General features: G+C 33.7%; 2 protein-coding genes and 1 long non-coding RNA gene across 3 annotated transcripts; 2 read left to right on the top strand and 1 right to left on the bottom strand.

Annotated features, from left to right (window-relative positions):
• Positions 1 to 1,625: 1,625 nt before the first annotated feature.
• Positions 1,626 to 17,525, top strand: LOC110613578 (THO complex subunit 1). The gene is made up of 21 exons (XM_021754789.2): positions 1,626 to 1,849; positions 2,113 to 2,196; positions 2,329 to 2,403; positions 2,994 to 3,087; positions 4,673 to 4,818; positions 4,932 to 5,003; positions 5,658 to 5,730; positions 5,828 to 5,893; positions 5,976 to 6,022; positions 6,773 to 6,844; positions 6,995 to 7,120; positions 7,214 to 7,279; positions 7,452 to 7,493; positions 8,864 to 8,980; positions 9,057 to 9,139; positions 14,162 to 14,228; positions 15,685 to 15,756; positions 15,889 to 15,939; positions 16,498 to 16,557; positions 16,642 to 16,791; positions 17,065 to 17,525. Exons 1-21 carry the CDS (start codon positions 1,847 to 1,849, stop codon positions 17,323 to 17,325), a joined length of 1,827 nt encoding a protein of 608 aa, XP_021610481.1. The 5' UTR covers positions 1,626 to 1,846; the 3' UTR covers positions 17,326 to 17,525.
• Positions 17,526 to 18,443: 918 nt separating this feature from the next.
• LOC110613579 lies at positions 18,444 to 19,415 on the bottom strand. The gene is made up of 2 exons (XR_002487643.2): positions 19,068 to 19,415; positions 18,444 to 18,679 (listed from the first exon to the last, which is right to left on the bottom strand). It is a non-coding gene; the product is annotated as an uncharacterized LOC110613579 (long non-coding RNA).
• Positions 19,416 to 21,246: 1,831 nt separating this feature from the next.
• Positions 21,247 to 25,597, top strand: LOC110614093 (protein LNK3). Its single transcript, XM_021755568.2, has 6 exons — positions 21,247 to 21,519; positions 21,968 to 22,347; positions 22,827 to 23,094; positions 23,246 to 23,353; positions 23,440 to 23,582; positions 25,043 to 25,597. Exons 2-6 carry the CDS (start codon positions 21,971 to 21,973, stop codon positions 25,326 to 25,328), a joined length of 1,182 nt encoding a protein of 393 aa, XP_021611260.1. The 5' UTR covers positions 21,247 to 21,519; positions 21,968 to 21,970; the 3' UTR covers positions 25,329 to 25,597.
• The last annotated feature ends 494 nt before the right edge of the window (positions 25,598 to 26,091 follow it).

Raw genomic sequence — 26,091 nt, 5'->3', positions numbered from 1 at the left:
AATCAATTCAACAATAGTAGGATTATTATTACTTTAAAAATAAGGCATATTATATAAAAAAATTTCAAACTTTTAATATTTTTACATTTATATTTTAATTTTAAAATTTTGAAGAATAAAATTAATTTTTTTATATTTATTTTAATTTTAACCATTTAATTTAATTAATTTTAATTAAAATTTTTTAAATCTAGTGTGTCACATAATATTATTCTTTAAAACAAATAAAAAAAATCAAAATATTTACATTAATTTATATTTATATTAAAAATTTATAATTTTGGATAATAAATTTATTTTTTTTAATGTTATTTCAATTATAACTAAAACAATTAAATTAAATTTTAAAAACTATTGAAAAATTATAATATAATCCTAAAAGTTTTATTTGACTGATAAAATAATTTTTTAAAATACATATTTTTTATTTAAATAATATTTTTTTATTCTTATATATATATATATATATATATATATATATATTTTAGTTTAATAAAAATTTAAAATGTAAAAGAATTATAATATAAAATATATAATATTGTAAAATATAAGGGTTAATATAATTTTAAAATTATAATAATATTTTAATTAGTTAAGATAAACTATAAAGCAAGATATTAATTATCCCTATTATTCTCATTGAAAAATTTACACGTTATGAGATTTTTTGATTTTTGTAATTCTAGGTGTTGAATTGAGGTAGATTAATTGTATAATGTTTCCATCTACTTTCTGCAACTTGTTTTGGATTTGTGGTATTGTTGCACTTGACTGTAAGTTATAATAAATTGATGGAGAACCCGAGTAATCAATGGAGAACACAGTTCTTGAAGGATTTCCATTTTCAATGAGTCGGATCAAATTATTTTTTTATTTTTTTTAATTTAATTATTTTTATATATTAATTTGATTCAATTTAAATTTTTAAAGGATTTATTTTTTAATTTAATTTAAAAATAACTGATTAAATACTCTCCTAATAATATTTAAAATTTGAGTTGTGAGTAAAAATGTAAATATAAAAATTATACTATTCGGATGTTAATTTAATTTATATTAGTAATATCTGAATCAATTATGAATTCGATTAAAAATTAATTTAAATTATTTCACTCTATTTTAAATCCAATTATTATTATCCGAATAAAATTTGAATCGCTTAATTTTATATATTGTAATTAATAATTTATATAAAAAATATTTTTTATTTAAAAATTTTAATATTTTTAAATAAAAATATTAAAAAAATTTATAAATATTATTATAAAATATATTTTTTAATTAAATTAATTATTTATATAAACGATTTCAAACTATTCATATTTTATATATAAAACTTAAACCTGATTCGAATTCGAATCCGCAATAAATATTATTTTTAAATTTAAATTTATTTTAAATTTAATTATAATTATTTAAATCAGAATTTCATTAGATCAGATATTTAAAAATAATCTATGAAAAAAATTGATTCATTATATAAAATTTTTTAAATAAACGTGATAAAACTTTTATTTGTAATCAAGGGCCGTGAGCTTGGGCCCTTCTATGGTCACATTAATGTTTAACGGGTCGGGCCGAAATGAAGATCCAAATATTCGAGGTCCTTCTGATTCTTGGAGCTCATAAGCTGAAAGTCTGAACTCCAACGTCCTCTACACCGCTCGCACTCTCTTTTTTGGTTTTTTAATCACACAGCTATTGCTCTCCCCCTATATTTGTTTCGATTCCATGTCAGCTTCTATTAATTACTAAGTTTGAGCAGTTGTCTGGACCTGAAATTGCAGTGTTTATAAGTTGTTTGCTTCCTCCTTGCTCGAGCCTGCTTCGAGGTTGAATTTTGAAAATGGTAAGATTTCTTGTATCCTTTGGAATTTCATTAGGGTTTTTGTTTTATGCATTTGTATTTCAGCACAATTTGCGCAGTTCTAGTTACTAGTTGAGAGAAAAGGTTTTCTTGTTTAGATTTTGTTTTTTTATTCTTGTTTCTGGATTCATTTTCCCGTTTGTGATATGAAAAAAATTGTCTAGTACTATTAAACTTAGTTACCTGGTCTGTTTTATTCTATAATTTCTACTATGACTGTGTTACCTGTCATTTGTGCTTCTCAGGAAGATTTCAGAAGGGCCATACTGCAGCCTGGACCACCTGAAAGTTTTGCTCTCCAGACCGTTCAAGAATTCATTAAACCACAGGTGACCTCTTGGATTTTTATCCATATGCATGTAGATATGAAAATAACAGGCAGTTATACTCCATTTCTATTTCTTCTAATCCTGCACATTATTGTAAAATTTTATTCAGTTTATTGAATTGTTAAATGACAGAGACAAACAAAATTAGCCCAAGATGAGAATCAATTGTTGGAAAATATGCTTCGAACGTTGCTTCAGGAGCTTGTGGTATGTTTATATTTTTTTATACTTATTCAAATAGCAATTTGTATTATAGCTGTCGATTTTGTTTATCCGCACTTTATGTATGATTGTCCTTCAACGGATAAATTACATTGGTCACAATGGAAATCCATTTCACTATTAAAGTGATTCAGTTTATTTATTACTCTGTGTTTGGCATTCAAGATTGACACTCCCCCAACCCAACCCCCCACCTCCCCCAGCTTTGTTACTCCTATTTATTTGTACTCCACTTCTTCATCTCTCTTCCATGTGCATCATCTAATGTAAATTGAATGTTTAAGAAATTATAATTTCATTGTAGTTTATAACAGAGACATACATGCAAACGTGCCTCTGCCTCTGAGTGCCTATTTGTCCATGTAAATGGGTGAAATCTTTGCAATTTGGATGATCTGTTATTTGTAATTAGCAAAGAGAGATGCACGAGACTCTTTTGAAACCCGCCTGTCACCCTGTAAAAATATGGATTTTAAACTAAGAATGAGTGCAGTTGTTTTCCTATATAAGCTGTTTATAACCTGGACTTTTTCTCTTGACATTGACTTAAGAATTTTGGCTTCACCTTGGTACAGTCTTCTGCAGTACAGTCGGGGGAGGAAATAATGCAGTATGGGCAATCAATTGATGATAGGGAAAACTCTCAGGGTCAGATTCCTCGTCTTTTAGGTATGACAAGATGCTAAATTCCACTTCTATGCATTTTTTTTCCTGAAATTTGAAAATATTTGAAAGAGTAGAATGCATAAAAAAGAAATATTTTATTTGTAAATATGCAGTAAAAAAGATGCAAATTTGTCAGTAACCACAAGTTTCAGGTAAACGCATTGCTAATGATGGACACTTTGAAGCAAAGTAATGTTAATTTTGAGTTATGGATCATATTTGTTAAAGGGAAATTTACTGTTATCTAAGTCCCCGTTAAAGATGACAGGCTCCAAGGGGCAGAATGCCTCCCAATGTCAAGGAGCTCCCCCAGGTGAAGGATACTTTTTCGTTTAGTCCTTGTGTAGCTAGTTGAGGTCATAGTTGTGAAAAGCTCAAGGCGCACTAAGGAGCAAAGGGAGGTTTGGAGCCTAGGTGCAAGGCGTAGGCACGCACCTGTGCAACACAAGGTGCAAAAAAATAAAAAGTAAAAAATCTATTAAAGTTCAAGTAACATAAAGCTAAATGCAATAAAATCAAGTACCAAACATCAACTGCAATATAATCTTTACTTGTTTGCTACTTTCACAATCACAATTCACAATCATAATCCACAATCCATAATTCACATTCACAATCACAATAAACTCTAAATTATTGTTTGCTAACTATATTCACAAATCACAATTTACTTGATTAATTAACATTTTAATAATACAAATCTATAATTAACATAAAGTAAAAAAAAAAAAAACAATAATAGCACAACAACAGGCTGATTGGCAATGGCAGAGCAGCATGACAGCCATGGGGAGAGAAAGAGTAAAGAGAAAGAGAAGGAAGAAAAAGAGAAAGAATAAAAAAAGGAATAATAATGATAAACTCAAAAAAAATGAACTATATGTTGAGACTTGAGAATGAAGAGATGAAATATAGGTATGTTGAAACCTCGAAGATTGATTTTTTCTTCCTCTTCTTCCTCTTTTTCTCTTCCTTTCTCTTCCTTTTCTTCTTTTTTTTTCCCCCCTCCTTTTCCTTATCTCTCCTGCGGCTGCTGCTGGTTTCTGAAGTTGTCCTAAAACTTAGAGTTTAGGGCAAATTTTGAAAGCCCTTTTATATAGGGCGCTTGGAAGGGCACTGGTGAGGCGCCTGGTGCACCTGAGGGTATCTCAGGCACAGCACCCACATGGCTCCACCCCAGGCGCCTGGGGTCCTCGCGCCTTTCATAACACTGGTTGAGGTTCATTAATTTATGTAAATCTTAGTTGTACTAGGAATCCTGGGTGTATAAGGATCAGGTCAGTACAATTAGGGCTATTTCATCTCATTCTCAATAATGGAAAAAGCAGGCGACCGTGAATCTACCGCTATCAGTTTATTGAATTTTAGTGATTAGGTTGCATTTGAGATGAAATGTCTAGTTTTTGAAATGCACTCTCAGATGCCTGCCAGAAACATAAAGCTAAAAGGAAGCTTGAAGTGATTGATTTTATAGCAACAAACTATTTGCAACTGTTCGATCTCTCCTACTGTTTGCTGGTTTATTTTGTGCATTTTTACTTTGATGCTCCTCTTTCACACTGATTTCCCCTTTTTCTGGTTCTACTAGATGTTGTCTTGTACCTTTGTGAGAGAGAACATGTTGAGGGCGGTATGATATTCCAGTTGTTGGAGGATTTGACAGAAATGTCCACGATGAGGAATTGCAAAGATATTTTTGGTTATATCGAGAGCAAGCAAGACATACTTGGAAAGGTGTGCCCTTTTTACCAATATTTGAGGCTTCAATTGAACCCTCTTGCACTTGTCCTCCATTTTCTACCTTGATTAATGCTTGTATTTATATTCAATTGCTGTGTTTCATACAGCAAGAACTTTTTGCTCGTGGAAAACTTGTGATGTTGAGAACGTGTAACCAACTTCTTCGTCGTCTTTCAAAGGTACTTAAGTGGACTAACGAATACAATACATAGATATGCATACTCTTTTCTTTTTCAGTTCATTGGGAGGCTGAGCGGGTGTACATTAATTTCTTGTTTGCTGATTTTTGCCAAGCTGCCTGTGAATTACCTTGATAAGATTACATTTAAAGAGTGGTATTGTGGTGTGATGCATTGCTCTTCAAATATCAGTAATCTATATCATTTATGAGAGAGTCTTATGTACTCTTTGCCTGTGGAATTTAAGGGGAGGACTTGCTTCGATTCCCCTATTTATTTTGGTGGAAGGAAATTTCTGATCATGATTTTCAGTAATTTTGAAAGTAATATTGGATTGTTAATGCACTTGCAGCCTAATCAGCCCTTTTATTAATCTTGTTATGGTTTCAAGTCAAGTAATGACAAATATATATGAAATTTAAGCAATTGTGATTATAAACAGGGATTAGGTTTACAATTTGTTTGAAACATAATGTTTGACTTTGTTTTTGGAGATTTACTTTTAATTGCTCTCCCTTTTTCTTATTTATTAAAGTCATCAAACAGGAAATAGAAATTTTGGTATAGAGGCAGACACTGGTAAAATTTTAGTATCCTTGGTATTCTTATTCTAAATTTTAACTTTTGTGCTAATATGTGAATATGACTTTACAGGCAAATGATGTTGTATTTTGTGGAAGAATTCTCATGTTTTTGGCACATTTTTTTCCATTGTCTGAACGCTCAGGTATAGATTGATGTTCAGCACTCATATTCACTTTGGTGCAACTTTCTTTTATTTGACAGTTATTCCACCTTTTACTCCACTCTCTTATTTCTTGCAGCTGTGAATATAAAGGGAGTTTTCAACACATCAAATGAGACTAAATATGAGAAAGACCCACCTGCTGGTACAACATTGCCGCACATAAGCGTTTTACTCAATAGCTTTACTTTATGATCCTGTGTACTGATCTGTTTACTTCCTATCAGGTATGTCTGTTGACTTCAACTTCTATAAAACTTTATGGAGTTTACAGGTAAACTATGCCACTTGCTATTGTTTTTGGTGGGGGGAAGTTCCTAATTGTCTTTGTGCAAGCATCACCTTGTCACACTTTGAGAAAGGTTTTCCTTATATAAGCTACTATTCTGCTTGATTTAAGATGATTATTTCAGAGTAATCATCTTAATCTCGAGTAATATCCTTGAGTTGTTAATCTGCTGTCAATTAGCGGCACTTTTGGCTGGTTTGGTCTCAATTTAAAAAAAAAATGTAATTGTGGCTATTTGCTCATTAGGTATCTACTGCGACAACCGAATTTATATTTGCTACCCTCAACTATTAGGGAACAAATAATGTTTGCTAGTAAGCAATTTCTCATTGATTTTGAGCCTAGGCATACATTTCTGTGGAATTCCTTTTCATATTTCTAAAATAAAATTTTGTTATTACAAATGAAATGCTTATGGGTTTGCTTTACAGCAAATAATCATGGAAGTTGGAAAATAGCAATTCTAGGTTTACTTGTAATGGATAGTTTACCCTGGATGAGGAGATGACAGAGGAAAAATTATTGATTTGGTGTGGTTGATCCTAATAATCTTGAGACTAGACTTGAGTTCCATTAAGGATACTGATGCTGCCTGACAAGAGTGTGATCCTAAGACTAAACCTTAATCTATTTAATTTTTTATCTAGACACTAGACAGTTAATAGAAGTTAATTTTTAAAACTGTCTTGATGCTTAATCTGAGTTTTCTACAAACATGTTTGTTTGCATTTTCAGGAACACTTCTGTAACCCAGCTTCTCTAACTCTTGCTCCAACCAAGTGGCAGAAATTTACATCCAGTTTGATGGTAAGCTTCTCCTCTTGCTGTGATTTTAATCTTTTTGCTTGTAGAAAATATGGTGTTGTAACTTCATCAAGATCATAAAAATGTTATTGCTGTTTACTGTTTGACTTTACATCTTATGTTTTTTCTTTCCCCAAACTTTGAGATATATAGGTTGTGTTGAATACATTTGAAGCTCAGCCTTTGAGCGAGGAAGAAGGAGATGCAAACAACTTGGAGGAAGAGGCAGCTACTTTTAACATAAAATATCTCACAAGCAGTAAACTGATGGGTTTAGAGGTAACTGGTATCATCAGTTATAAGATGAAAACAATTTACGCAGAACACCTTGATTTTGTTCTGATGCTATGAGTTCATTTGTTTATTTGCCAGTTAAAAGATCCAAGTTTTCGACGCCATATTCTTGTGCAGTGCCTGATATTGTTTGATTACCTTAAGGTAGTGATTGCTGTAGTTTTTGAAGTCTTTTATATATATATATATATATATATATATATATATACATATATATATATATATTTGTATGTATGTATGTATGTATACATATATAAATATATACATGCATATAAATCTCTCGTTAATTGAAGTATCCCTCATTGTTTATTGGTAGGCTCCTGGAAAGAATGACAAAGATTTGACATCTGATAGCATGGTTAGTGCTGTTCCATTATTTATTTTGTGAGTTTACAATCTGCTATGTTCATAAAGGTAAATGTGAATACGCATGAGAAACATTTTCTTGATCATCAAATTCTGAAAAAATCAATATCCTGCCATATTAGTGCATATGCATTCTAGCACACGTACAAACATCATATTGTGGATGCGTGCATGCATACCTGGCTGGTTTAATTCCTCTACATGTCTACCTAGTTCTTTTGACTAATTGAAGTTCTCAAATATGCAAATTTCTTCAGTATTCAGTTGCTGGTAAGTTGTGGAAGACATTGAAATTAATGTTACACTTGATCAAATTCTATTTAGATTTTGGCTTCAAATGTAAGCTGAAACTTTAGTGTATTGAAACTTCATAAAGGTCTCACTTCCCTAATTAGGTTTCAGAACTTGGAAGGATACACTGAATCATTAAGCATCCATTTTTTTGTTGATCTTTGTTTAGCGTAGTTTGAAGTTATAACTTACCTGAATCCAATGTGCATTTGTTACTCGTTTTGTAATGTGTGAACAACTATGCCAACTTGATAGGCATGAAGGAACATATGTGAAATATGAATGCCCTCCATTGTTCTCCTTCTAGGATCTTCTTGGCATGCATTGAGCAAAAAGATTTCACGTGACATTTGAAAAGGTCTTCATAGTTTATACCCTTGTTTTCATACATCTCGTGAACTTTGAGCTCAATTTAAATTGTCCTCATAGGACTTATGAAGAGATATAGTTTTTAACTACTCAATTTCTTATTCCGAGAAGTCTCTTTGACAATTGAATTTCATAAGCCAGAACATTAAATGAGGGAACAAAAGTTAAAATTAAAAAAACCCAAAAAAAGGAACATGGTGAAGATAAATATTCCTCCTTCCCTTTTAAATTGTCGCATTTGCCATGGATTCACTTGTCTAGAGGTTGAGAGCTCTAGTTATCTGTTTCTTGTATTTGTGGCAATGTGACATAGGCTTGCACGCCTTCTAAAAAATGTTAATATGGTTATCTTGTTCTAATGCATGTAGGACTAGGAGGTTGCTTCTGGATACCTCTTTTGCTCTTTTGGTTGCTAAGCAGCTGATCACATTGCATAATCCATCCTTAGACAGGACCAGTCTTCTTTTTGTTCCTTACTGGCCTCATTTTTCTTTTGTTTGCTGAAAAAAGTAAACTGTTTTTGTTCAAGATTGGGAAGTGACAAGTTCATTTTACTGTTTCTTGTAGAAAAATTGGTTTGTTTACACTCTAGATTTGCATGCTTGATGAGGCAATTATGTGCATGAATTTCGGTAGATGCATATGTGTATATGTACAAAATGATAAAATCTGCAATTGCTGTCTTCTTTTTGTCTATTTCAGAAAGAAGAAATAAAAACTTGTGAGGAGCGTGTGAAGAAACTACTTGAAACAACTCCACCTAAGGGGAAGGATTTTCTTGAAAAGGTTGAGCATATACTAGAACGTGAAAAGAATTGGGTAAGCATTCTTTGTTTTGTCCTCTGTGGTTCCCCCCCCGCCCCCCCGCTTACGTTGTTCCAAAAATTGTGATTAGGTATGGTGGAAACGTGATGGTTGTCCTCCATTTGAGAAGCAGCCAATAGAGAGCAAAATGGTACAAGATGGAACTAAAAAACGGTATGCTACTTAATGGCTTAACAATTATTTCCTTGAGAAATAAATCATTATTGTTCTTTCATGTTTAAATTTATGAAATATCTGTTACTGTTTTTGGACACTCAATGTGTTTTAAAAAGGATACTTTAGATGGGAGAGTAGGAAGTAATATGTTAAATGTTCAGTTTTGCATTTCTTATATAGTTTCTATGCAAGTTGGGGTCTGATATTGATAGTTATATAAAATTAAACATCTAATACAGGCTTATAAACTTACATAGTTGGTTCACTTTGGAAGTTAACTTTGGTAATTCTACCTTACTCCATGTTATACAGGACAGAGGTTTTAAAGCTCTTTTATAGAAACCTGTTTCTCCTTCCTCCTTTTCTCCCATGGACGGCAGCTTTCTTGAGACATATTTGATGGATACTATGTGATTTGAGAATAATGTTACTGCTACAAGTATCTTCTACTTTGGTGGACTATGAATGATAGATGGACTTGTTCTTCTTTTGTTTGAATCTTATGTGGAGTTGGTATCTTTATTCACCTTATTTATTTATGTTGACCAACATAGAAGGTTATAATTCTAATTAGAAGGATTCAAACCTTTTGGATTCTAATTAGGCTTGATTTAGGGAATTTTATTTTTACTATAATTATTCCTAATTTAGGTTGATTTTTTGTTTATAAATACTCAAACTTTATAAAGATCAATTCAATTGTTATAGAATAAAAAATTCATTCCAAAATTCTTCATGGTACCAGAGTTTTTTTTCCTGATTTTAGGATTTAAATTTAATTTTTCTCTTAGTTTTTTTAAAACCCCAGATTTACCTTTTTGGTACTACCTTATCTAGGAAACTCTTGTCATCTCATCGCTGCTACTAGCAGGGTCGCCGGATTGTTGCCGGCCAGCCATCCAACTCCGACAGTGGTCCTTTTCGGCAGATTTGCCTTCAAATTGCGTCTCTGACTTGTGTGGACTGTGACTTAGTTCACCTTTTTTCAGCAAGGGAGGCGTTTTCCGGTGGTTTTTCTGGCAGTGATCCTTTTCGGCAACTCGCTTTCAAGTCATGCTTTTGATTTGCTGGATTCGTGTCCTTTTCACCGGTGAACAATAATTCTTTCTTTAGTAACAATAATTTTTCACTGTTTTTTACAAAAAAGGGTGGTTTTTTCTTGAAATGACAGTGACTTGTGTGGGTAATATAAGGACTTCTGATAATACTTTTGTTTCGTTTCTTGATTCTGCTCCATGGATTATTGACTCTGGTGCAAATAGACATATGACGGGTGCCTCTGAAGGCTTCCTTAATTATCTTCCATGTCTATAAAAGGACTCTTAGAATCGCAGTTAGAATCACAGATGGTTTTTTCACTCTTATATCTGGAATCGGTTCTATTATTTGTACTCCAAATATCAAGTTATTCTCAGTTCTTCATGTTTCTTGTTTTATTGTTAATCTTTTATCTGTTAGTGCTCTAACCAAAATACTTAACTGTAAAATTAAATTTATTCTTATTTATTGTGTTATTCAGGACTTTCAAACTGGGAAGAGGATTGACAATTGTAAACTACACGATAGCTTATATATGTTGGAAGGGAATCTGAGTTTGAAATTACTTCGGACTCTTTTTGGAAGAAATCAGAATGTTAATCAAGAAATTTTATAGTGGCATCGATGGTTAGGACACCATCCTAGGTTCAATGTGATTCTTTATTTTGTGATACTTGTGAGTATGCTAAATATACAATAACCTCTTATCCCTCTAGTAACAATAGGAGAACGATCCTTCTGTGACCATCCATTCTGACGTTTGGGACCTACTCAAACGGTCTCACTATCTGATAATCGTTGGTTTGTTATTTTTATTGATTGTGGCACTCGCATGACTTGAGTTTATTTGATAAAGGCAAAGAGTGATGTGGTTTCTTACTTTCAATTTGTTCAATTTGATGCTAAGATAAAAGTTTTGAGAACTCATAATAATACAGGGTACACGAATGGTCATTTTTCTACTTGTTTGGAGTCTAATGGGATACTGCATCAAACTAGTTGTCCGTACACTAGTACTTAAAATAGTACTAGTACCCAAAATGGTGTTGCTAAAAGAAAAAATACACCTATTGGAAGTAGCCTTAGCCCGATCTCTCCTTTTCACCATGAACCTTCCAAAAACCTATTGAGGAGATATAGTCTTAGGTGCAGCTTATCTCATTAATAGAATGTCTCTCAAAGGTGTTTGTATGCACGTATTTTGTTCATATTAGGACAGGTAGAAAGCTTTATTCGAGAACTATTAAATGTGTGTTTGTTGGGTACTCTCCCATATAGAAGGGTTACAAGTGTTACCACTCTCCATTTAGAAAATACTTTGTCAGTATGGATGTTACATTTAGAGAGACTAAACTTTACTTTAGCACTATCCCATCAGCTCTTCAGGGGAGGACAATGAGAGAGAAAAGATGATTCCTAGTCCTATAATTCTAGAGAGTTTTACTCTAGAGGAGACTACTATGTAAGGGGAGATTATTGGTGATCAGGAGACTATTATACATAGAGAGACTATTGGTGATCAAATTTGGCGTTTGGATAAACCAGATTTAAGGAGATACTAAAAAAGAGACAAAACAGAAGTAGAAAAAGCCATTGTGTAGTCTACTCAGTGTCATGAATCTTCCTCTTCTCTATTTGGTGAGTCATTCCTAAACCTTGAGCTCTATGATGATCTAAATAAACCAATTGCTGGAAGAAAAAGAGTTAGATCCTGCACAGAGCACTCTATTTCTAACTTTCTCTCTTATGATTCTTTGTCTCCATCCTATACTAGAGCCTTTGCCTTGTCTATTTCCTCTGTGTCTATTCCATGGGATTGGAAGGAAGTTCTTGCAGATCCTAAATGGAAGGGAGCAATGATTGAAGCGTTGAAAACACTAGTCAAAATGAGACTTGGAAGCTTATCACTCTCCTACCTGAGAAGAAACTTATTGGCTGCAAATGGGTGTTCATTGAGAAACATAAAGCAGATGGATCAATTGAAAGATCAACGCTAGACTAGTGAAACCTATGGAGTGGATTACCAGGAGACATTTGCCCATGTTGCCAACATGAACTCAATTAGATTATTGTTATCTTGTGCTGTCAACCTTGACTGGGATCTACAACAATTTGATATGAAAAATGCCTGTGGAGGAGGAATTGTATATGGAAATTCCTCCTGGATTTACTTGCTGATGAAAAACATAAGGAAATGTGTGCAGGCTAAAGAAGGCTTTGTATGGGTTGAAACAGTCACCCAGAGCTTAATTTGATCGATTCAATTAAGCTATGATTTCCTTTGACTATCAACAAAGCAATGCTGACCATATCCTATTTATCAGACATTACAAGAATAAAATTACTCTTCCTATAGTCTATGTTGATGACATAGTAATGACAGGGGATGACACTGAAGAGATGACTCGGTTGAAAAAATTTTTGGCTCAGGAATTCGAAATTAAAGATCTAAGAAAATTGTAATATTTTCTGGAAATCGAGGTTGCTAGGTCAAAGAAGAAAATCATTATTTCTCAGAGGAAATACATTTTAAATTTTTTAGAAGAAACTGATATGTTAGGTTGCAAACCGATAGAAACTTTCATTGAGAGTAATTACAAGCTACAAGCAAGGATTGGTGAATCAAAGGATATGGGCAGATATCGGAGGTTGGTAAGCAGATTGATTTATCTTTCGCATACTCGAGCAAACAGCATATGCAATCAACTTAGTCAGTCAGTTTATGCATGATTCTCGTGAGTCTTACATGCAAGCTGTTCTTCGCATTCTGCTCCTGGAAAAGATCTCCTATTCTCTAAATACGGTCATCTTCGCATACATTCTTTCAAAGATGCAGAATGGATCGAATTCCTTGATGATAGAAGGTCGACTAATGGTTAGTGTATATTTGTGGGAGGAAACCTTGTCACTTGGAGAAGCAAAAAACAAAACAAATTGTTGCTTGATGAAGTGCTGAGACGGAATATAGAGCGATATCACAAGGTCTTTGTGAACTCCTATGGTTATAGTTGCAGAGGTTGTTGGAGGAATTAAAACTACTGGAGAGAGACAAACTCCTCTTGTACTGTGACAACAAAGTTGCTATCAGTATAGCTCACAATCTGGTTCAACGTGACCGAACGAAGTATATAGAGATTGATGGATACTTCATTAAAGAGAAGTTAATAAACGGTGTCTTGAGGTTAGATCATGTGACTTTCGATAAACAACTAGCTGATGTGTTTACCAAAGGGTTCAGCAATAAGACCTATAATACCTTGGCTTGCAAGTTGGGCATTTGTGATATTTATGCACCAACTTGAAGGGGAGTGTTGATCAACATATAGAAGGTTCCTAATTAGGAGGATTCAAATCTTTGGGATTCTAATTAGACTTGATTTAAGGAATTTTATTTTTATTGTAAATATTCTTTAGGTTGATTCTTTGTATATAAAATTCTTTAATTTATCATATATGGGGATTGTTTGTGTAGGTGTTATATATTGTTATTGTAATACACTACACCGCTTTCATATTATGGCATACAAACAAGTATGCAAAGTGTATTAGTTCTTAAAAGTTCATATGAGCTGCACATATGGAGTAAATGCCTCCCATGTGTATCAATACTCAATTAAAATTATTTTCACTGATACGTTGATTATAGTTCCTCATGTACCAGAAAATGTGCCTGACTTTGAAAAACTTAACATGTATCCCTTTTTTTTTGGTTCTCTCCATTCATGATGTAAATGCATGCTCTTCTAAGCTGATGAAGTATCCATCTTTCTGTTCAAAATATTATGTTTATTGCTTTTCCATCTCCATGGTTTTATTTTGTTCTAAAACCCGTCATTCAGAAATCAAGTTTAGCATCTTTTTCAGCGTTAATTTTCCCCCTATTTCTGGCATTAATGGTGTTATTTTTCATCATTATTTTAGATATTATGCTTTTAATTTCTGTCTGTTCATCTGAAATGGGTGCCTTTCATAATCCTTCAGTAGGCCAAGGTGGAGACTGGGGAATAAAGAACTCTCCCAATTGTGGAAATGGGCAGATCAGAATCCGGTGTGTATTATACAAGATTGCATTGCACATATGACCATTATTTATATCAGCTTTACTTTCCATCATGTTACTTTAACATCAAAACTGTCATTCCAGTATGTAATCATTAAACTGGATGTTGAATTTTATAGTCAGTTGTGGCATCCAACATTTTGCAAGCATATATGCATCGGTTGGTTTGTAGAAAATAAAAAGAAAAGGCGAGGAAAGTAAAGAAATGATAGAGAAAGGAATATGAAAAATTCTTTCCAACACTCCAGACCATTTCAGAAAATATCGAAGAAATGAAATAAATCAAACTACATAATGATTCTTTCCCATTTTGAGAATGAATTCCAGGTTAATGGAAAATACCCTTGTATTGTTACCATAGTTGTTAAATCGAGATTCAAATCAAATAGTAAGATTTGGTAAAAATTCTCAATGTTAATTACAAATTATATATGTTCTAAAAAATAAGTTAAAAGAAATATTACGATGACATATTTGAATAAATATAGACTTATCATCTAGCTAATTATAACCATGTTTTATGATAAAACAATATATTCTTGTGTTACATAGTTTTATTTTATGAATTATAAACATGTGGTTACATAGTTTTATTTTATGAATTATAAATATGTGTTGGACTCTCATTTAAATTTGATAAAATATTTATACAATAAAAAGCATAGTGGGTTAGTTTAAAAGTTTAGAATATTATCTAATATCAATATAAAATATCATAAATGTGACAACTGCAATAGAGATGTAATTTTTTTTAAAAAAAAAAGAGGGAGAGAGAAGAGAAGGCAAAATAGCAGATGGTGGAAGAAAAATAACTAGGAGAAGATTTGTACTTTTCATAGTAAAAATGAAATAAAATCTGAAATTTGACATGTAGGGTTCAACAATCCTCTAGAACAGAATCAACTGATTTGGTTGACTTGATTCATATTGATTCACTCGATTTACTATCGATTCTTCCAATTTTGTCGTGATTAAATTACATTTGCAATTCACCTCATAAATTTGGAGTTGAAATTCTACATTTCTTGTATGAAAATTTTATCAGATACTCTATCCAGTAAATGTACGAGAAATAGAGAATGACTTGATTTCATTTGAGCCAAAGCTACACCATTTGGGAATGAATTTTTTCTGTTATTAAAAGATTTACCTAGACATTGCTGGGATTTGTGGAATAAGAATGAATAGGCATCAATATTTTTCATTTAATTGTCTTCTTTATAAACCCGCAAAGGAAATTGCAATGCGTGATAAGTTTGATTACTGATTAGAAAGAAAATAGATGTTCATAAATTTTGGGGAAAAAAGTTTAAGATAATGGTTATCCAGCTGATTTTCACTGATTTTGCTTCCTTTTATCTGGGTGAACTTATTTAATTTTCTTATGTTAGTTTAAAAGTGATGGTTTGTCTTTTCAATGCAAGTACCTTACTTTGTTTTCCAGAATGCTTTGACTGATCCTCATCGCGTTCGAACTCCTGCTATCACAGAATATTGGAAACCCTTGGCCGAAGATGTAAGCACCACAACAGGCTTCTTGAAGTTTGAATTAATACCTTCATTTTTTCCTGTTTCCTCATACGTATGATGAGGTGTGATCCCATTCATTACATCTCGTTACAAGTAAATTTCTTCATTGAAATTGCAGATGGACCCATCAGCTGGAATAGAAGCTGAATATCACCACAAAAATAATCGGGTGAGTGTTGGTCCTTTCTTCTATTTTCAGAACCTCATATTTCCCTTTCTAATGTGTACTTGCTATTTTATACAATTGGGATTGCTGCTAGTAATAAAACATATACATGCCCTGGAGAGTGCAATTGCTCCTGGGTTGGAGGTGAGGGAAACAATCTAAACCTTTGGACATCTGGAATTTACTTGATAATACTATCGAATTGAAAGTTGGAAATGTGATTAAGACTATTAGAATGTAAGAGGACCTCTTGCAGCTGTGACCACCTCAAGTAGAGGATTTTGTACAAGTAGTGACTAGTATCATGATTCATGAATAAAATTACTGCTTGTGGCTTGCAACTTTTCTTTAGGTGGGTGTTTCCTAATTTATGTACCTTGGCTGAATTGTCTCAAAGTGCTGACATGAAAACAGTAACTTGGTCTAGACACGCCCACTTTTCGTTTCCTATTTTATAATTGTTCAAAACATAATCCTTGGCTTTTGCTGCAATTTGACCTTCCATGAGTAGTTATTTTATTTTATTTTTGGATCTTTTTAATTCTTTTCTTTTTCAAGCAGGTATATTGCTGGAAAGGCCTGCGTTTTTCAGCAAGGCAGGACTTGGACGGTTTTTCCAGGGTATGAGTCTAACCAAGATCACATGATATATTATTTGAGTAAAAATCACTTGGCCTAATAGAATGTATGGGAACTTTCATGCAGTTTACTGACCATGGCATCGAAGGAGTTGTTCCCCTAGAACTACTTCCACCAGATGTCCGATCCAAATACCAAGCTAAACCTAATGACAGATCAAAACGTGCCAAAAAGGAAGATGCTAAGGGTACATCAAATCTAGCAGAAGAGAATCAGGTACTTGCTCATCATCTTGTACTTGGCCTTTTCCTCAGTAGACATGAGATGGACTTTGGGTGCCACTGAAGACATGGTGGAAATATTCAAATCTAGAATTTGTGGTCGTTGCATACATCATTGTGCAGCAAGTTTGCCGCTTAAAATTCAAATGCAAATTTTATAGCACTTCGCCTTTGGTGATTAGAGTTCATGAGATGGTCATCCATATTGGGATGATGTTTATTTTGGGTTTCCAAGGTTTTTATAATTGTTTCTCTGCTTTGGCTTAAGATTGCAACATCTGCAAGTGAGATTGATGGTGAAGGAGCCAGAGCAGATGATGCCTCAACTGCTCCAATGGACAATGATGCAATGGCTACAACAGTCAGTACTTCCCAAGGTGGCACTCCAACACCTGAAGAACTTCAAAAGCAAAGCCCCGACACAGATGTTGGTCAGGAGGCAGGCCAATTAGAAGCAGATGGAGAAGTAGAGGCAGGGATGATAGATGGAGAGACAGATGCTGAAGTAGATTTAGAAGCAGTTAGTTGAAATCTGCAAGGGTCTTCTTCTTATTTTTAGGGTTCATTAAGTTGATTATGAAAGCGGTTATAATGATCTAATCGGAAAAATGCAAGCATTGTTTTATTTCTTCTACTCAACGGAGTCCTCCAAACTTGTCTATTCAACTTTAGTGTTTGCTGGGATTCTTTGATAATCCCTGAGGGTGTTACTTCACCTTTTTCACTCAATCCTTTGCAAGCTTTATTGCTTTCTCACCCCTCCCCTGGTGACTGAACCGCTGAAGAGCAACGTTCTTCCTAGGTCAGAAGATCTTCTCGAGCTAGCAACAGCTCCTGTGCTTTGTTTATTGGTTGGGTCTTCATTTTTTGACCTTGTTGGATCTCTTATTGGTCACCTAAGCATCATTGGGTGGCTTTGAATTTACTTAACAAGCCTATGTTAGCTGTTGATCTCTATGAATTGGCATTAGGTAATCTCTTGTAAGCATTTCATAGTATTATTATAGTTTTTTGTGAATTGAAATGAAATACCCTCTCGTGAGGAGTAAAAACGTGTCTATTTTTTTATGGCCACGTCGCCTCATTTGTTCCACCGGGTCTTGGAAATCCAATTGTTACATTACCTGGCTTAGGCTATAGAGAACTTATTTATATGAGAATTTCACCACTGGACTAAATTTATATACCTGCAAACCTATCCAAGAGGATTGGTTTGGAATTGAAATCGGCGGCTCAAGAAATTAGAATCGACTTGCAAGATCTCTTATTTTTAACCTAGTTCTGATTTAATGAATTTCAGATTGGATTTATTTTGTCCTTTAATTGAGCTTTAATGTGACATCATACCAGTTGATTCCGATTCGATCAATTCGAATTTTAACTGATTTTGAACCTGAGCTGGTACTCTTTCTGCGAAGCCCTTACAGATGGTCTCAGGGAGGACCGAGGAGAATGAGTTGGGTTAATAGTTCATGTGGAGTTGTCCATTCTGATGAGGTCTTCGGAAAATACCTTAGTGAAACTTGAATATATAGAGGGAGTATCCTAATGGCTTATTGGAGCTCAATCACAGATTGTTCCTACAAGCCTTGCGTACCCCATCAACAACCAAGATTAACAACACAAAAAGGAAAAAAGAAAAAGAAAAGAAAACAACAAATCAAGAGAAATGGTTATTGCTCGAAAATGATTTGTCTAGAGAAGCCAAACATCCACTTCTGGAATTTGGTATATTTTTCCTAATAATACAAGACAAATGAAAACTAAGACACTACCAGTTGACACATGCAGAATGCCCCAAAAAAAAAAAAAAAAGAAAAGAAAAGCTAAAGGAAATCAGTTGGAGATGTAGCGATTCTGAAGCCTGGAACTTTTCATGCTTTCTGCAATCAAAACAGACAAAAAGTGAGAATCCTATTTTATGGGTAACAAAATAGTGCATTGCCATCCATAGCATCAGAAGGTAACTTCTGATTAGAGGGGGTCAGAGAAATATATTCTCCCTACAGTTTGTTTGGAGTAAGTTTTTTGAAGTAATGAAAAGTCTTTCAAAGTAATTGAAAGTTTTTAAAATTTAAAAATTTTAGAATTGTATTTGGGAGTGGGTGTGGGTTTTTAAAATAAGGTAAACTTCAATTTCAACGGGTTGAGAAAACCTTCAAATGCATTAAAAATTCTTCCCTCCTTCCAAAACAATAGAAAATTAGTAAGATTTAAAAATTATGAAATATCTTACCTTATAAAACCATATTTTAGAAAACTTTAATTCACCTTTTCCCAGTTTGCATGAATCTGAACTCCCAAAGTCTCAACATAATTGGTTCCATATGGTCTCCTGGTAAAATCTGCCAAATTCAACTGGATTTGGTTCCAACCTTCTTCCATCTTCAGCGGCATGGTGCAGATGCATGGCTTCACTCGAGTGATGGCCTACAACATTAAAATGGTAAACATCAATCATAATGCCATATCATAAACTCTATGTTACCAGCATCCCAGTCTAGAGTTCTGATACAATACTCTTGTTACTCCAACATTTACTTTTACAAAAATTGCATTTATAATCAATAAAAATGCTAGAAGAAGATATTTGAAATCACTAAAATAAACAAGGAGCTACCACACCTTACCCACAATATTATCCGTGGAAAAATAAAAAAAAAAGAAAAAGAAAAAAGAAATCGAAGGACATCAGGGAAAAGCCACATTAGATCACGGGCAAACTTACACACTTGAAAGTTAGAAGCTCGAAAACGTCACCTGACATTCTTATCATCCATCACTTATCTCAAATGTGAAGTATAAGAAATAGTTATATTTAATGAATTTTAATAGATAATTAACACAATATCTAAATTAAATATTTATGCTGCACATAATTGAAATAATAAATACATAAATATTTATGTAAACATTTAACCTATAAAACTAATAAGGTGGAAAGTCTATTTAGAGAAATGTTTATAATTTAATAAAATTTTCATGGTGAAATCTAATAATAATAATTTTATTTAGATTCTAATTACAATCCTCTTAGCCTTTTAATGGTGCAAAGAGCAAGGAGTTAGTTTTTCTTTATTATAAAGTCAAACCTTGCTTGTATGGATGGCATAAAGGTACCTATATTGATTTTGGTCTCGCAATCAATTTCCCCCAACTTTTGATAGACTTTGGTAAAAAAATTGCTCAGAAACCTAGAAGGAGACCTGATCCAGATTCAAGCCTTCCCAATTGCTCCAACCTTCATTTCCTTCTTCCAGATTCATCCTCATCACTTATTTGCTCAGCCATCTTCATAACCTTTCTTTATCTTTCTTCAATCTCGATGGCTTATTGCATTGCTTGCTTTCTCCTTCACGTAGCCGATAAACTAACTTGTCTTTGGGTTTCATGTGGTGGCCGACTTGGGATTAGGGATGTCAATTAGTCTGGAACCAAACTTTCTCACCTTCCTTCCGAGACTCTTTACAACGTCTCAATAGTAATTTAAATTTTATATTTTTTAATCCTATAATTTATTTTTAATAAATAAATTTATGTGTGAAATTGATAAATTAAAATAAAAAAGTTGATAGGAAAATTTTGTAGAAGTGGTTCCAGAGGTGCATCGCAGTTTGAAGAAACGGAGGTTGTATGCGAAGAAGGGCGGTGATAGTGATGGCTATGGATTAGATAAACAATAAATTTTTAATATTAATGCAACTGAGTTATGGATGGACTAGTCGCTGTCTCAAATTCTATTACCAGTCAATTCCAATTTTTTAACCTTAAATTAAATTAATTTGTAAATTGATTAAGTATTCTGATAATTCAACTAATTTATTTAGTTTACTAATTTTTAAAATAAATTTAAAAATATTTCGATCGTTGGTTTACTTCAAGGATGATAATGTCCTTGTGCTGAAACTATAACCAACTTGTAACGGTAGCCGAAACCACTGACAACTGGCCCATCTCTTTGTTTAAGATTCGATTACGTCGCGATTGAGTCCAGGTGTATCCCCAGCTCCCCAGATCTGGCTAATGAAACCCCTCCTAGATCATCTCTTATTTCGCCACGTTTCTACCAGATCTCCTCTTATTATGCCACGTGTTGGTCCCAGAAAATCTCTTAATAACAACTAATGTGTACCAGTCCTTTTCAACCCTCCACGTGTCTATACAAAAGGACCAAATTATCCTGTCATCTAATGCCACGGCCTTATCCAAAACGAGGGGTATTTTTAAGAAATAGAATATAAAAAAAAATAAGCAACCCACATCCTCACGGCATCACAAATCAAATCTATTATCTGTGGACCATTGATTTCCCATTGGTGGGTCCGTGAATCCACGTGGACCAATAAGATTTAGTTTTTTGATGGAGGGTTGTTCTCCACCACAAATCTCAGCGTGAGTTCTCAGCCACAAACACACACACCAACTGTGCTTTCTGTATCTGGCAAAACACTCTTCGTTTCCTCTTTGACTCCTCTTCGGCTTCCTCGTATAATTTTATTTTTTAAAATTAAATTTAATACTATAGACAGACCTGAAAAAGCCATAGCCGCCTCTGTTTTACAGCTAAAAGCTGAACTTGCTTATTAACCTCTGAAATTTGCAATCTTTACTCTTTCTGCGAGTTTCTTTCATCTGGGTTTTGATTCATATCTCTGTTACGACTTCTGGGTCTTTTTCTTTTCTTCGTTTTTTCCTCAATCAATTAGCCACTGCAGCCTGTGAGGTTTGTTATTCCTTCACCCTTTTTTTAACGCTTTTGATGAGTGATCATCACTGGAAAATCTAACTCTTGCTTCATGATTCTAAATTGTAATTAAAAAGTTTGAATCTTTGGTTTGAGAGATGTGAATTAGCATCTCAATTTTATCTGTTAATGGTTTAATATAGTCTGCCTGGGAATTGTTTGGTTGGTGGGAAAAGTTAGATAGGGAAAGAAAGGAGTTGTGAGATCGTTAAACTTGCTTGTTCTTTTAATTCCCTGATGAATACAAAAGATATATCGCTGAGAGAATTGAAACTACTCTGGCTTGAATTGTTTAAGAAGACTTTTTTGCATTTATCCTATTTATATGGTATGAATCGACAGTTTGAATTTTCGTGGTAATTGTCCCGGAGATTGTCTTCTTCTATTATCTTTGTTTTCTCATATAATTTATTTTCCTTTATCTCAGATCATGGACTGGTATTTTGGGAGCAATATTCAGGAACTTGTTGTCCCAAAGGATCAAGAAATATCTGACGGGTTCCCATCACCAGAAAGTTGGCTAAAATGGGGAATAAACGAGTCAGAAACTTTCGGGTTTCCTACCAAAGCCTTTGTAATTCATTCAAAATTGGCCCAGGAAGAAGAAATCAACTTTAATTTCACCAATAATGATGTTGAGTTGGAGAGTTGTATTCATGATAATAAAGATCAGTCTAGTTCAAGTATAGGTGGAGGAGGATCATCAGAGGAGTCCCTTCATCACCAAACTGCTCTTTTTTGTGACCAGCAGCTGGATTATCAACTTGATGGGCTTGCAGGATTCCAACAGATGGATGACCTATTCTTGTACAAGCATAACTTCTGGGATTAAGATACTTGATTTAATGCCTGTAGGAAATCATGTAGTGTCAGAAGTGCTCTAGCTTGTCCTATACAATATATATATATATATATATATATATATATATAGAGAGAGAGAGAGAGAGAGAGAGACACACACACACACACAATCCTTTTCTTGCATGGTATATAATTATTCCATTGCTGAGATTTGTTAATTATGGAACATGGCTGCCTCATCATAAACATGGTAGTTTTATATTTAGAAAAAATCCTACATGTGGATCTTTTATGATCTAGTTTTTGAGCGTTGCCTATCAAATGACAATCATTAGTACCTGTAATGCTACGTTTGAAAATTAGAGCCACTGAATGTCAATGGGATGCAGTCTCTCCCCCCCAAATTTACATGTTTTACATTGTTCAATTGAAAATTGTTGCTGCCGTCATTTTTCACTCTTCTTCTCTTTCGGCCATCAATGCAGGAGTTCGTTAATTGAAGATCCCCTTGAGACTGACAATCTTCACAGTTCACATTGCTTTGAGCCTGAATTGCTGGTACAGGATGTTAATATCTTGAGAAACACAATGTTAGATACACAAAGTGTTTCTAGTGATGCATATAGTATGGGAAGCTCCAAGTATCTCAAAACTCATGCATTTTCGCCATCAGTGGATCAGGAGAAAGGCAAAGTTTCAGCTTTGGCCTTTACTCCATCCAATTCAAAGCAAAAGAATTGGCCATTGTTAGAGGTGAGATTTTCAACATGTTTGGTACTCTATGGAAATGACAGTTGGTTTAATCCTTAGTCACTTTAGCAACAAAACTGAATAAGTTCTGTTACAATTATGCTTGTTACTATACCCATTGTAATCTTTTCGAGCTGCATGATTTTTGTTCAAGGCACCGGTGATCAAAGTCTTGGCCCCTTTTGAGCATAATGAATGCAAGGACAAGGAAACATCCATTGAAGAATCTGTTTTACTGGACCTGGAGATGGTGATGGCACAGGTACATAAAATGGTAGTATAATAATACCTCAAGTAGTTTGTTTACCTTACAAATGTTAATATAGCTTTGCATTTTAATCTTTTCAGTTGACAGAGAAGACTCGAATTTGCTTTCGTGATGCCTTTTACCGTCTGGCACAGAACTCAAGGCAACATGTGCCAACACAGAACCAAAATGGTAATCTTTCCATGGAAACTCCCCCATGGACAAGTCAAGAAGACAAAATGAGGTATTTGTGTATTATTTGCCATTTACTTGTCTGTCTATTTTTTTTTTGTGCTGTTTGCACTTTGCACTGCAAATGCAAATAAGTAAATATGGAAATTGGGTTATATTTCATTAGTTTGAGCCCAAAATTGTTTCTTTTGGATCATTGCTCACCTCACTTTCTATGAAAAACTCGGAATTATTTTTGCTCCAGTAGCAGCCCTGAATGTGTTGGCTAGAGGATATTTCCATCTCAAGTAGTTCTATTTAAATATCACATTGATTAGGATTCTTTATTAGGAGAAGAATCAAATTCCATCAATGATTCAAAAGTGAAGTTTCCCTTATTTGTTATTTTTCCAAGCAAATACAAGCCTATTGATTGGTTACCATTTGCTTAATTCAAGCCTCTTCTGTTTATGTTATCTGTGTGTTCTTGTCCTTGATGCATAGCAGTTGAGCTTTACATTGATTAAAATGTACACTTTATAGGCAAAACACATCTATAGCTTCTTGAACCATACTTCTTATTGCATAATTTGATTTGATGAATATGCATCCCTGGACTTGTATTATTTTTTTTAAACAAATTTACTACAAAATATTAAATTGACTTAACACTGTTAAAAAATAAAGGAAAATAAAGGAAATAAACTTTGTTTCTCCCCCCCCTCTCTCCCAGTCTCATTCTCACCTTATTCATTTGCAAACGACAGTATCTCTTACGAACGAAACCTCCACACTATCTACTACAAAATTAGAGTCTACCCTCAAATACTCTTCCCTCTCTCTATTCAACAAACCACGTCAAAAAATCCAAAATTATTCAACGATCATAGAAAATGAGATTTAACATTAAAAAAGAGGGTTATAATTTTCCATTTTTCACACCAAAGGCTTTAACATCTTCAATTCGTTATTGCCTGAAGATGTGCATCAAAGGCTTCGATGATCTCATCATAAAAAGAGAAAAAGGGGAACTTGAAACTTCGCACAGAATTGCCTGCTAGAGAGATAAGAGGGGAACTTGAAGGTCAAGCATCAACATTCCTCTCCCTGCTATCCTGCAAAGTTCTTCAGGTATAGCACAACCTTGTCTTCTCTAGAAATAGCAAGGGGGAACATGTTGGCTAGAGCTTGGCTTCAATTCACAAAAAGAGCGCTTGGTTAGGGAGAGTTTGGCTTCAATTCTCAAAGGGAGGGCTTAGATTTGATACACAAATGATGAATTTGCTTATTTTCTTTGATTCATCGAGGGATGGATTTGGTTTTCCTGCATATGAGTTACAGAAAGAACCAGATGAGAAGACACAGATGCATGTAACTGTGTTGTATGTACTACTCTCAGTTTTTCTTAGGAAGAACCAAATATTAAAAAAAGGGTCCAGATATGCAAAGTGATTAAATAATAGTGTAGGAATTTGATTAATGAAAAATAAGTTCAAGAACTGAAAGACTCTGTTTTTGCTACTTTGCATTCAGGCCTGGAGGAAAGAAAACTATGGAAATGGAGACCAACACCATTGACAGAACTATAGCAAATCTCATGTTCAACAAGATGGACTTAGCAAGTTCCAGACTGGAAAGTCTCAAAGCAACCAGATCATCCAAGCACAGCTCAAATCAACCACAAATCCATGACTTTCCTCTCTATCCATTTTTCTCAAATGATGCCGAAGTACCAAGCCTCTGTCAAGGGTACTCGCAAGCGAGCGCATTTCAGGATGTGCATACCTCCAGAACTCCAGCAAAGAAGACAATGTACTAAAACTTATGGCAGTTTTTTTGGGGTGTGTTTTTTTTTTGGAAGATATACTATTTCAAGCGAAAGAAAGCTTGAGAAATTGTCTGGAATGCGTTTTTCACTTCTTAATGTATATACCCAAGTGAATTGTTATACTGGTAGTGGTAGGTAGGTATGATAGGCTACAGGATTTGGTGCCTTCACTTGGCTCAATTTTGGAAGATGCATATTCACCATTTTATTTCAAAAAACTGATATCTAGGTTTATTGATCTAGTTGATAATGCTTTGATATATTGTTAGTCTGCTTCACCAGTGTTGATTGTAAGTTTTAGGATAAAAGATAATGGAAACTGGAGAAATATGATTTAATCCCTGTAACTATTATCACTCTGATAATTGAATGTACTGAATAAATTGTAAGAATTGATTAGTGCGATATTACAAAAATTGAATCGTTGTCTTGGAATAGCAGAAGTGGATGATATTTTAATCATTCACAACATTATAATGTTTTTAAATAACAGTTTAACAAGAAATTTATTAACATGTTCTTTTCTTTGAAATGGTAATTAACATGTTCTTGAAAGTAGAAGAATTAAATATTTACTTCTATTAAGTTATTGGCATTAAATAGTAAATTTTTTTATGGATTAAGAAATGCAATTTTTTTCCCTTAAGAAATTGTTTATTGATTTTTGATTCGTTTGTTTAGTACTGACAATTAGAATGTCTTTTTCAATACAGTCGTGACACCTTTGGGCGTCAACGATTATCTTTTTCCATTT

This window comes from Manihot esculenta, chromosome 4 (assembly GCF_001659605.2).
Source record: "Manihot esculenta cultivar AM560-2 chromosome 4, M.esculenta_v8, whole genome shotgun sequence".
NCBI classification, from domain to species: Eukaryota; Viridiplantae; Streptophyta; class Magnoliopsida; order Malpighiales; family Euphorbiaceae; genus Manihot; species Manihot esculenta.
This window is presented reverse-complemented; position numbering and strand designations above follow the sequence as displayed.